The 13262-nt window shown below is 42.1% G+C and overlaps 1 protein-coding gene across 1 annotated transcript; it reads right to left on the reverse strand.

Annotated features, from left to right (window-relative positions):
* Positions 1–751: 751 nt before the first annotated feature.
* Positions 752–12757, reverse strand: PPP1R17 (protein phosphatase 1 regulatory subunit 17). Its single transcript, XM_007115646.1, has 4 exons — positions 12679–12757; positions 8798–8950; positions 7150–7302; positions 752–822 (listed from the first exon to the last, which is right to left on the reverse strand). The coding sequence occupies exons 1-4, from the start codon at positions 12755–12757 to the stop codon at positions 752–754; spliced, it is 456 nt and encodes a 151-aa protein (XP_007115708.1).
* Between the last annotated feature and the right edge of the window lie 505 nt (positions 12758–13262).

The raw sequence follows: 13262 nt of genomic DNA on the forward strand, positions 1-13262 counted from the left end.
CATTTGTGACACAACTCACAGCATTTCAGGACAACATAGTTAAGAAACATTTTAAAAAATAAATAGGGTACACTGCTAAGCTTCCCAGATAGACCAGCACCCTCTACCTGTGGTGTTTTCAGTCAAGGCATGGTGGGTTGGGTTGACTCCCCCAGCTCACATATTCACTTTTAGGGTATCAGTTACAAGGGTCTTAGTTAGGTATGTCACAAGAGACATTTGGACTCTTAAGAAAGGATAAAAGAGATAAAAGACCATGTTCTCCAAAGCAATCAGTGAGTTAGAACCCAAACATTCTCATTTCCCTAACTGGCAACAGGGAGCCCCAACTTGAACTAGTGTTGGGATGATGTGAAGTCAAGTCCCCCCGCCCAGCAGCATAAGCCAAGAAATAAAGGAGTCCCATGTTATCCATGCTCTGTGCTCCACGAATTGATCCAGAAGATGCAGATGCTGAGCACTAAAGCTTTCCCTGTTATCTCCCAAGTTAGGATGATCTGCTTCCTTTCCACTGCATCCGAAAATGAAAATTCAAGAAGTGGGAATAGAAACCAGATTCAAAAAAGAAGAGGAAGACAAAGAGGTGACTGGCAATCTGATACAGTATATGCCTCCTGGGGAAAATGTGTCTGGATCTTAAAGGTGGACTATGACAAAATGAGAGCAGAAACGAGTCTATCTTTTCTAGGTCGCCACAGGGAACCAATCTAACCTATTTACCGGTGGTCTTAGGGGAAATATCTTTAAATAGCTATTTGTCACCATCTTTTTCATCATCTTCCATGATCACTTTGGGTCTCTCGTCCCTGAGCAGTGTCACACCTGCAAAACAAAGCACAGATCTGCAATTAAGTGCCTCTAATTAAAATATTAGACGACCTCACAGCATAGACAGTACACAGGAGCGTGGCAACGCAGAAACGTTTTAATGTCTGCAAAGCTAACTGCTAAAGGTGCCAACAGAGAGAGAGGGGGAACTGAGGGGCCTTATTCGGCCTTCCCAGAGGAGCTGTGGCTCAGTGAGAACACCGTTATGGTTGTAAGAGATGCTCAACCTGGAGTCAGAGGCAACTTTCACCCCCTTCTCTACATTCTACATTTAAGCTTACAGCAGTAGGATGGAAAGCATATGGATTTTGGAGTCTCACTGCTCTGGACTCGTTTCGCCACTTAACCTGTGTTGGGCCAGATAACACCTTCAGACCTAAGTTTTCTTGTAAGTAAAATGAGGGCATTAATATTTATATAAAGGGTTATTGTGACAACTAAATGAGAAGTAGGTAATAATTCTTAGCACAGCGCTACAGCCGTGAGCAACTTAGCTCTTCCTTTCCTTTCACAATTTGCTAGTTTATTTTCCCTTTGCAAAGAACTGGTAAGGCTCATGAAGTCAAACTAAACATATTTTACTAACATCTGGGGAAAATATTGAGCCGACACTCTGAACATGCTGCTTCTGAATGTCAGTGCTGGTAGATGATAAATTTTACGTGGTTTAGAGCAAAACGAGAAAATAAGGAAAATGCAGTGACTTTTTTTCTTACAGCTATACGGCTACGATTCTGTCCTTTATTTTGAGATGATGCTTTTTCTTATTTGGGGGATTAAAATACCCTTTCTTTTATGAAATTTTAGGGGTGTTAGATGGTTGTTTTGTCAGTATCCTCACTAGGCAAAAGTCGAAGTTGCTATCCCTATGTTAGGCTCACAATATCTTGTTTTTAAAAGTTTACTAGTCTGTGGAATTCAGAAGCCTGAGCACCATTTTCTGGACTGATCAGCCCGGAAAAAACTATCCAAGGAGGTCTGGACGGTTCTGCTCATCCTGTGAATTGTGAAATCTGTTTTTTGTTTTTTTTGTTTTTTTTTTTTCTGTACGCGGGCCTCTCACTGTTGTGGCCTCTCCCGTTGAGGAGCACAGGCTCCGGACGCGCAGGCTCAGCGGCCATGGCTCACGGGCCCAGCCTCTCTGCGGCACGTGGGATCCTCCCGGACCGGGCCGCGAACCCGCGTCCCCTGCATCGGCAGGCGGACTCCCAACCACTGCGCCACCAGGGAAGCCCAAATCTGTTGTTTTGATAAAAGGAAAGGGAGCTGCGATTCAGGGCCAGTCCCCCATGGTTTCTGTCGTCCCACTCCAGTCACTCAGCTTTGTTTTCCCACCACTGCCTTGAATCACTCCCACCCTTCTCAGAATTAGAGACCTTTCTGCTCATGAAGCATTTCATAAAGATCTAAACTTGAGGGAGGAAAGCTGTGCACCCCAAGAGGCCTTTCTACAACACTGGACTCCATTCAACAGTGGCAAACTGATGAAAACTGTGTGTTGATCTTCATGACTGTTCATTTGATTCAGTCCCTAGTTGGTTCATATGGGTTCTTTACCAATTAGCTGATATGTATTGGAGGAGAAAAACAATTTCAAGAGTCTGGCTGCAAATAAGGCTCTTGCATGAATCACTTCTGAAACAGAGCGGGAGGTATTTTCTCTTATACCAGTTGCACAGAGGTTTGGGTTTTAATTTAGAATTAAGGCTGTCTTGATAGAAGAACATAGAGTTAGCTATGCTGAGGCCCCAAGCATACCATCCTTCCTTCCTTGATATTTCTTCACATTACACCAAATTTGGGTGGATTCAATGTGGACAGGAGCCTTTAAATTCCCAGATCCTAGTCAACTTTCTGGTTATTTTAAGTATCCTCGACACCTAGTTGTACAAGCATCTGGGCCAAAAAAAAAAAAAAAAAAAAAAAGAAAGAAAAAATCCTGGGATTTCAGGAAAGGAAGGAGGCTGTTAAATCATCAAGGTCAGCCCTTCCCAAAGTGGGCTAGGTTTTCCACAGGGACACAGGAGATACTTTCAAGTGGAGGTGAACTAGAATTTATATTCGTATAATTAAGCATTCCTTTTAATGTCTTATAATGAAAAAAATATATGGTAGTTTATCAAAATCTTGATTTCATGGATATCATTGCTTAGGATGAGGCTTAAATCAGTAGCATCTATACGTCATCACTGTGTGCTTATCCTTGATGCTTCATATCATTGCCTTTGGTCATTTGAAGATGAATGAGATTTAACAAACACTAGTCTATCTGATTTAACCCAGTCCTGATCGTCACATTTTCCTGTATAAGCAGAAGTGTATTATTGGAGAAATGTGCTCTAGAGCCAGAAAGCTTTCCCTTCATTGGCCACTGAACTTGGAGCAGGTCACTTAACCTGTCTGAGCCTCAGTTTATTCGTCTGTAAAACTGGAGGAAACATAATTTGTATCTCCCACAGGGGGTGATCCCGCCAAGATAGATTTAGCCCAACATTCTTTTATGCTTCAATCACACCTTACATGAACCTCTGTTAAAGTACTTTACACATTGTAGGAATTATTGGACAAGACTTCCGTCTCCTTACCAAACTATGAGGTTCCCAAAGGATATTCTAACATCTAGCACAAGACTTGGAATATAGTAGGGATTTAGAAAAGTGTCTCTTCTTTCCCCTCCGCTCTCTGTGTAGAAGAGTTCAGGGCACTTGGTTGCTTCTTAGAGTCTGATGTGTTTTTGAGGCCAAAGCTGTTAGTCCAAGGTCTCTAAAGGGTCAATTAGTCCTGCAGCAAGCTGTTTTAGGCCATGATCCCCGCCAGAGCACCCTCTAAAGCCAGTCACCTGCATTACAGATGTGTGCAGATCTAAGGCAGCCAGGGCTAAGACACCACCGCTCCTGGTAAACCACACCAGAGAGAGCGCTCTATTCCCGGCAGGACAGAAGAGGTGTCACTTTCAAAGGACACATCAGGCTCCTTTCTACAAGTACCATACTGAGCTTTGATCTCCAAGTATTCACAGCTCAAAGGCCAATTTTTCAGAAAGCTTCTCTTCAATGCTTGCAGCCTCATTATTCATTACTTTCTCCAGTTCCTTTTGCCACAGACCTCAACTGAAGACTTCGCTTCCTCTTAAGCAGGTCTCGGCTACGCAGATCTGACCAATCCGAAACCAGTGCTCCCTGCCCTGCAGTTCCTTGGCCCTGGCAACTGTGGGTCACATTGAGAGCAAAGCTTGGGCTGGCAAGGAAGCCCGAGATGACTCCTCACTGCTCAGAGGAGTTGTCTGATGGTTGGAAGCTGTCAGAGAAGCTCATTAACCTCAGGGAATGAAGGTGGTTAGCTAGAGATTTAAAGAAGAGAGTGAATCCCTGTCCAGCCTTCACTTGCCAAGGGCTAATGAGAGAAGATGTCTCCGGAGTGCATTTTCCTGTGAGTTCCTCTCAAGACCCTTATTAGAACCAGTGTGTCTCTCTGAACATCTGCTGAAGGCTCTATTCTTATCAGCCTAACTAGCATTTCTATTACTGCCAAATCTTTAGATACTAAAAGGCCCTTCAAAAATAAAGTACTTCAGCTAATATGCTAATAAAAGGTAGAATCATAGAACATTATCTATAATTGCAAATACTTGCAACCCAAAGATTTGCTGATTCACTGAATTCCATAATGCATACAGGCCACTGCTCCAACTCTTGTGTACTTTGCACTGTTTGATAAACATTTTTTATTTGTCCGGGAAGTTGCTCTCTTAGGATGTCGATATTGGGACATAAGCAGCCTCCATTCCCAGAGAAATAGAGCTTAACAGTTTAGGAAGTTCCTTGAATCAGCAGGGTTCTATGGAGAGGTAAAACACTGTGACTAGAAAAAAATTCTCACCTTTAGAAATGATTTAACTTATCTCAAAGAATATAAGGTTCTTGAGGACACGGGGAGGGGGAAGGGTAAGCTGGGACAAAGTGAGAGAGTGGCATGGACATATACACACTACCAAACGTAAACTAGATAGCTAGTGGGAAGCAGCCGCATAGCACAGGGAGATCAGCTCGGTGCTTTGTGACCACCTAGAGGGGTGGGATAGGGAGGGTGGGAGCGAGATGCAAGAGGGAGGAGATATGGGGATACATGTATATGTATAGCTGATTCACTTTGTTATAAAGCAGAAACTAATACACTACTGTAAAGCAATTATACTCCAATAAAGATGTTAAAAAAAAAAGAATATAAGTTTGAAAAGAGATAGAGGTGAACTAACATTTATTGAGAACTTTCAATAAGCCAGGAACTGTGCTAGGTGCTTTATATACTTTTTAATTGTGTTAACAACCTTGAGAGACAGATTTGATGGTTCTCCTTTCAGAGATGGATGAAATGAAGGAGGCTCTTATGGTCTGTTTCCCAAGGTCACAAAGCTAGAATGGAGCAGAACCAGAGATCAAACCTACACCTGTCTGACTCCAAAGCCCATGTTCAGTGCTGTGTACTAAGGTAACTCTCTGACCGTCAGTATTTTGGCTCCTCTACTAAGTCTTCCCTTAGAAGGACTTCAATAAAAACAAATACAAGAATGAGCAGAAAATAATCAGTCTCCTAATGGAGAACTTGAAACTGCTAAATCATGATTGCCAAATGGAATATCTAATGAACAGATACTTATTGAGCACGGCGATATAGGAGGGACTGGACCAGAAGATATCAAGGTGAATACCAGCAACACAGGACAATCCCAGGCCAATTCTCATGACTTCATCGAAAAAGTCTTTGATGTAAGTCAATTTAAATAACAGCTACAGCAACAGCAACAAAAACAACAAGGGCAATACTAAAAGAGAGGGCAAAGTCTTGGTATTTGCATGCCCAGCTCTAATACAGAGTTAGTTCAGAATAAGAAATATTCATTTTGGCCTTGGAGGGGTCTGTTGGCAGAGACCTTAAGCTGGCTGAGTCTTAAAAGGTGATTAGAATTTGGACAGAGGCAGAGCTTGGAGGAAACGTGTGACGGGTTGAAGGATCAGTATAGGTAGGGATGCGTGTAACCTATGAGAGACATGGCCGAGGCAGGTTCAGACCCTCCCAGCTGGTCCTTGGTCCATTTCTCCAGACAAGTGCTCCCTCATGCTCCATTCCTCCTTGCCTGGCTCTTCTCAGAGGTCAGTAACCCTGTCTGCTCCCCTGACTGTCTTTTCATGATGTTCTGAGCCATCTTTCACTTTTGTTATTAGATGCAATAATGGGAAAATACAGTTTTATAATAATGACTAAATCTCATCTCCTCCCAAGTGTCCCTTCTGGATTGCTAAAATGCTACCAGTCCAAACCATAGCATGGTGCAATGAAAAACTGCTCACAGATGAGACAGACCTGGACGGGAGCCCCAGCTCTGTCATGTAACAGTGTTTGAACGTGAGCATAATTTGATCCATTCATCAATCATTCTAAACATCCCGTCATCAATTAGCCAATCAGCCATCCATCCATCAATTTCATCAACAGAAGACTTTAGAGTAGCTAAGTTACTTAAATTCTCTCTCAATTTCTTTATCTGTAAAGTGAGATAATAGTTATTGTGTTATTCAGTTGATTTTTGAAAATCCACAAGGCATGTAAACTCAGTAGCTAACATTAAGCAGGGTTTCAATAAACATTAGCACATTTTCTCTTCCGCCATTCTCCCACCCCCAACTACTATATAAAACAAAGACGCGCTCTGTCTTCTACTCTAACCGTGATTGTATATGTCTTTCTCCCCAATTTGTACATAAAATTCTCAGGGACAAGACTATACCTCACATGCTGGCTGCCCTGCCCTGTAACGTGGGGTTGTGCACATAGTTCAGCAAGATTTTTTGGTTTGATTTGACACATATTAAGAGAGCTATCGTTATTTCTGCAGCTCTCTTTCTCTCCCTTTCGCTCTCTCTTTCTCTTCTTTTGAGGATTTGGTAAATATATCCAGGTGTCTTGGGAGACTCAGCTGTCAGCCATAGAATGCAAGATTCCTGGAAGACTGGGGAGGAGGGTATTTAAACTCTTTTCAAGGACCCACTGACATTTCTATTTCATTGGCTCAGTGAATTCGACCAGTTCTGCTGAAGCATGAGTTATGCTCTGATCCTCACCCAGCTCCAAGTCAGCCCCAGGGGAGCGGCCAATGAAGGTAAACCTGAAAGGCAGCAGTAAATGCTGCTCTTCCCCTGGGCACGTCTTTGAGACACAGATTGCTGGGCCAGGACAAAGGCCATGCCTCTGGCACCTCCAGATGGTAAGGCTCTTGACCTGTTTCCATCACCCCCTGAAAATGCCCTGCACCAGCTCTTTTACCTGCTGCAAAGGGGGACACGTGCAGGGCAGGTGTGTCTTTTCTCCTTGGCTTTTTCTGTTCCAGGTCAGTATTATGAAGAGCTGGACTCAATTTGCCTTTTGGATGTCTCTCTTGGACATCGTATCTTTTAATTAAATGTTCTGAAAGCACACCTGCATAATTAGGGGAACAGAGGGAGAAACAGGGTCAAATACATGCATCCATATTTGCACATACACCTGGTGATGGTAGTCAATAGATCTTTTCAAACATCTTAATAAAAGCAGTTTCTTTAAAATAAGAATTAGTATTTATTGAGGCTACACTAGAGAACATCGATTGTGCAAAGGATTTTACATGTCTGATTTCATTTTAGCCTCACAAAACCCTGAGCAATTTTTTTTTTTTTTTTTTCCTGCGGTACGCGGGCCTCTCACTGCTGTGGCCTCTCTTGTTGCGGAGCACAGGCTCCGGACGCGCAGGCTCAGCGGCCATGGCTCACGGGCCCAGCCGCTCCGCGGCACGTGGGATCTTCCCGGACCGGGGCACGAACCCGTGTCCCCTGCATCAGCAGGCGGACTCTCAACCACTGCGCCACCAGGGAAGCCCTGAGCGATTTAATATTGCTACAACCGTGCACTCGCTGAGGAAACTGAGGCAAAGACATGTGCCTGAGGAATGGAGCCCAGGTCTGTCTGCTGCCAAAGTCCACCCCCATTAGAGCGATGGGGCCTTTGCTGTTCCATAAGCCACGGGCTACACTCTTCACTGACTTAATTAGCCCTCTACTTCCACCTACCTGCCTACTCTCCTCTCTTCTACGCGTGAAAGTTTTCTCCATCTGTAGAATGGAGAAAACTCTCTAAAAACAGCCTCCTCTATAAAACTGTCCACAATTCACTGCCCACACTGAGCTCCCAGGGTCCTTATCTGAGGACCTCCGTTATGATGTTACTTCTTGCTGTGTATTTCAGCTGTTTATGTGTTTCTCTTATTTCTTATAAAACTGAAAGAAAGTTCTTTTTCAGAACGCTCTGTGTTCTATTTGTTTTGTATCCCCCCCCACCCCCGAGTGGGTTGTGAATAGAGAGGACATTAAATAAATGGCCTGGAGGGAAGGGGTAAAGGAAATAAGACAAAACAAAACGTTTGGAAACAAGCCACAGCACGGTTGTTATAGAGACTCGTTAGCTGTTCACCAGACTGTTTCGCTCTTCTGGGCACACAGCTGGGCTGCATTTCTCTGCCTCCCTTGCAGTCGGGTGAGGGTTGTGACGGAAGGAAGTGTGTGTGCCACTTGCAGGCCTGCCAGTCCTCCACTCTGTCTGCCCTGGGCCTGCTGGATGCCTACAGTGACTTTGGAAGCCGTGTAGCGCTGATGTCCATCGACTCGAGTCCCTGCGGGACTGTTTGAAGCACAGCCTGCCTCCCCCGCCCCCAGCTTCCACTGATGAGGGAAAAGTAAACTTGTATTGTGTTATCCACTAATATTTTGGATTATATATATATGTTATAATGGCTGGCCTTATCATAACTAAGACAAATGTAGGGATTGTAACAATGATTTAAAAACATCCAAATATTAAGGAAAAAATTGTAAGACCAATGTGATCTAGAGGCAAGCAGTTCCCTTTTACAGATGTGCAAACTGACCTCATTGTCCATTACCTGGTATGAAAGGTGGGATGTGCAGGGCCGGTGTATCTTTTCTCCTTGGTTTTTTCTGGTCTGACTCAACATTCAGGGTGACTTGTACATTTTTCCCTTTTCTTGGCTTCTTTTTGAGATCACAGTCCTTAATAAACTGGTCTGAAAGGTCATCTGATTTTGACGAGACGCAAAGAAAAAAAGAATATTACGTAAGTGTCCAGTCACGGACTGGTTGGATTCCAGTTATACCTGATGATAGGAGTAGAAGTTGTTTGGTCTGAAAAAGAATTTATTTATTGTGGCCTCTTCTGCAGCAGACTTTACATGCATAAATCATGTAATAAAACTAGAATTCTGTAAAATTCCAAATGGAGAGAGCTTAAATGGGATGGATAATCAAGGCAAAGAGGAATTTTAAAATATAGTTAAGCAAGGCACAGAGTGGGTTTAAGTTACAGTTCTGATGGGAGAACAGGTGTCAAATGCTCCTTCCTTCCCCATTTCCTTTGCTCAAGCCTTATTCTCTTTGGAGAGCCCAAGGGCCAGTAAGGCACCTTATGCTCTCTTTGGTCTTGTAGTTGGGTTCTCAGTCTGTTCTTCACTGCCTTCATTTCTATGACTGGCCAAGTCACACCAGTGCTTCACACTTACACTTCAGCATTGGTCTTTTTAAAAAATTTTTATTTTGTATTGGAGTATAGTTGATTTACAATGTTGTGTTAGTTTCAGGTGTCCAGCAAAGTGATTCAGTTATACATATACATATATCTATTCTTTTTCAGATTCTTTCCCCATATAGGTTATTACAGAGTAGTGAGTAGAGTTCCCTGTGCTATACACTAGTAGGTCCTTGTTGATTATCTATTTTATATATAGTAGTGTGTATATCAGCATTGGTCTTTACCCTGCCCCCTGGCTTTGCAATTCTCCTATTTGCCCATCCTAACCACAGGTCCTCACATCTTCTTATTCATCTCTTTATTTTCCTCAGTCCCCTGCCTTACCTCACCAGAGCTTTTGAAGCCTGGATTCTACATCATGTCCATCAGACGTCATTGTATGTAATTAATTCGATCTGATCACCCCTTGCCCATTAAAGTATTCTCTCTGTTGCATTTTACTCCTCTGTGCTTTGGTTTATGTTGCTGTCCTTTGAGATCCTCTGTCACTGTTCTAGCATTTGTTCATTCCATAATGATTTATCTCCTGCTCTAGATAGAGCCTTCCTGGAGATTAAAGATTATATATCCTTTTGATAATTTTATTCTTAATTGCCTCTCCCACCAATAAATGCTTGCTGAATGGATAAATAAGTAGAGTTAGACTGATCTAAGTTCAAATCCTGACTCAATTTCTCGTTAGTTCTGAGAACTTGGGCCATAATTTCTTTCTTTTTTCCTTTTTTTTGGGGGGGGCTCAATTTCTAGGAACTTTCATATTCTCTCAAATTTTAAGGTGAGGATAATATTAAATCGGTGTGTGTGTGTGAGAGAGAGAGAGAGAGAGAGAAGAGAGAGGAAGAGAGAGAAGGGGAGAAAGAGTACTAAATTTGTTAATGATGGTAAAGCATTTGATACATTTGATATATTTCATATCCTCAAAAAATGTTCACTCTAGCCATTGCTTACCCCCAATACTTTCCCCAAGGCTCAGAGGAAAGCCAAACCCTCCCACTCCCACCCCATCATTGTCTTTTCTTATTAACCCGAGTCCTGGGTGTCCTTTCTCATTTTCTAAGTATCCACAGCATTTTTACTCATGTTAACACCTTTAAAGGGTGATCTAATGATTACTTATGCATATATTCTTGGCCCTCTTTTATGACAAGTGTCTTGTGTTTTATCTCCTTAGCAACAATGAATAAATATTTGTTGAATGTATGCTTGAATGAATGAACTCAAACATATTATGGATAAGGAGCTATCCCATTAGGATTCAAAGAAGCTGCAAGGCAGTGAAGCTATTTGTCTCTCTGGAAACTCACTATGGCCTGGATACTGTCTGGCTAGATTTACAACTATGAATGATGTTGGGGAAATTCAGAGAGTAATTGGATTTTTTTAATCCCTCCTTCCCTCCCTCCATTCCTTCCTTCCTTCCTTCCTTCCTTTTTTCCTTCCTCCCTTTTGTCTTTCCTCTCTTTCTCTTTCTTTTGTTTATGAAAATATTCAGGTCGCTTTCTTTAAAATATTGTGCATTAAATGTGCCAAACCTTTCACTTCACTTTTGTGGGTCTAGACATAACCTGTGTCGTTCATTCATTTATTTATTCAACAAACATTGATTAAACCTCTACTGTATTTGCCGGCATTGAGCTAGGACTAAAAAGAAAAGTAAGAAATGGACCTTGCTTCCAAGTTACTTATGGTCTATTGGACGTTATATCTGGATGATCCTTTGTTTTAGATAACCCAATACGTGTGAGGAACCAACTATCAGAAATATTTAGTAACTGTATATCATTATGCCTCTGCCTCATCAGAAGATCATAATACATAACCAAAAAATCAAACAGCATCATTCTTCAGCCTTTTATCTAGGAGATTTAAATAATTTCATCCAATCATTTCAATTTAATAAGCATTGATTGAAATTGTACTATGTGTAAGACATTGGACTATATGATTTTATGTTTACATGCGTGCAAAAAAAAGAGATGAGAAGGGGGCTTGATTGAGTACTACTTATGTACTAGGTGATTTCACCTCATTTTAGTGTGTGGGATGGACCAACGCCTTTTCTGATTCGTCAATGCCTGTGTTTTACCAGCTGTTAAATATTCACACCATCCTGAATAGATTATCTCATTTAGTTCTCACACCATGCCCACGAGGAAAGGTACAATTATCCCTAACTTGCAGATGAGGAAACTGAAGTTTACAAGACCCGCTAAAAGGCTGAAGATTCCACTGCTGGCAGGTTATGGCATCCGGAATAAACCCAGGCTCTTGAGTCTCTATGTATCTTAATGCCGGGTGGAAAATGTAATTTTAAAAATTTATTAGCACAGAGCACAGTTCATTTCCCCCCATATGTCTACATACCGTAGACATTTGTTGAATGAATTAAAGTGGCTCAGAATGGGTGCTGCCCAGCTGTGGGGTCTCTGGAAGTACAGGCTGGCTATGGACCAGCCATGCGTCACCGTTCAACCCCAAGAAGCGATTCAGGGCACCGTACAAAGAGCAAGACATTTCCTTCAATTTTGACTTTTACTTCAATTGCCTTTTTTCCCATTTTTGGAGAAATCCTGAATATAAAATATCTTGATGGTAAATGGGGAGAGGGGAGAGGCAAAAGGGGAGTCATAACCAGGCGAGGCATATAAACAAAGGCTATGAATATGCAAAAGGCCCGTCCATCAAAAGTCTGAGTGTCTCATTTTTAGAAATGGGTAGAGGCAGAAATGTTTCTGGTATTTTCATTACAAATGTTATGCAAAAAGTCAGTTCTGGAAAGGAAACAGATTGACAATAAAGCAGAAAAAGGCTATTTAAAATTCTGTCTTGATAGGCAAAGAGAGATATTTGAAATATTTTATTGGCACTGCACATGGGGTGTAAGTGTGCCGGGAAGTACTGGAAACAAGCTATAATGTCACATTCCATTTATTGCCTCAAAAATGCTCTGCCTGGGACTCTGTCAGACCCAAAAAAGAGGACAATGCCTTTCCCCTCTTTTTTTAATTCTAATGAACTTCTCTACAGTGCTTCAGCTAATATTTACATGGCAGACCCCACAGACCCATGGCTATTTGCCCGTCCATCTGGTGTTGGCTGTTATCAAAAGTCACAAACTATCAGGTTTCAGGGGGCCTCCCTCTCACTTGCTTGCAAACTGAATGGCAGAGATGCCCCTTTTCTGACTTTCACCATTGACATTCACACTGGAGCATTTACCTAAGTGGCCACAACGAGGGTCAAGCTTGTCCAGTCTGTCTTCTGAGAGCTCCAGTGGCTGCATTTGCTCAGTGGACATCACCAAAGGAGGGCCCGTGTGTGGATTTCTTCTCCAGCACCACAGAAGTAGAGAAACAAGTCCATTAGTACCTCTTCTGTTTATTCACTCACATATTAAATAAGTATATCTACTGAGCACTTACTACTATGTTCTCAATTCAATCCTATTTTTAAAGTCTGCTTCTTCTACTTGGCTACTAGAAGCTCTAAACTTAAGATTTAAGCCAAAATAAATGAATCGCGCACACACACACACACACACACACACACACACACACACACACGGATTATCAGTAATTGTCATGTATCAAATGTTCAATATTTGCTGTCTTTCAGAAGCACTGTGGGAGTTTCAAGAATGAACACTTGTAAAGTCTGAATTAGAAAAGAGTTAGCTGGGAGTTACAGAAAATCTTGATTAAACCTTGCCTGTATTTTTTTCTGTTGAGTTCTGCAAAGTAAGATTATGCCTACTTCACAGGTGAGGAAACTGAGGATCAGCACATCTAATGAATTAATTTAGT

The sequence above is a fragment of the Physeter macrocephalus genome, chromosome 5 (genome assembly GCF_002837175.3).
Source record: "Physeter macrocephalus isolate SW-GA chromosome 5, ASM283717v5, whole genome shotgun sequence".
NCBI lineage: Eukaryota > Metazoa > Chordata > Mammalia > Artiodactyla > Physeteridae > Physeter > Physeter macrocephalus.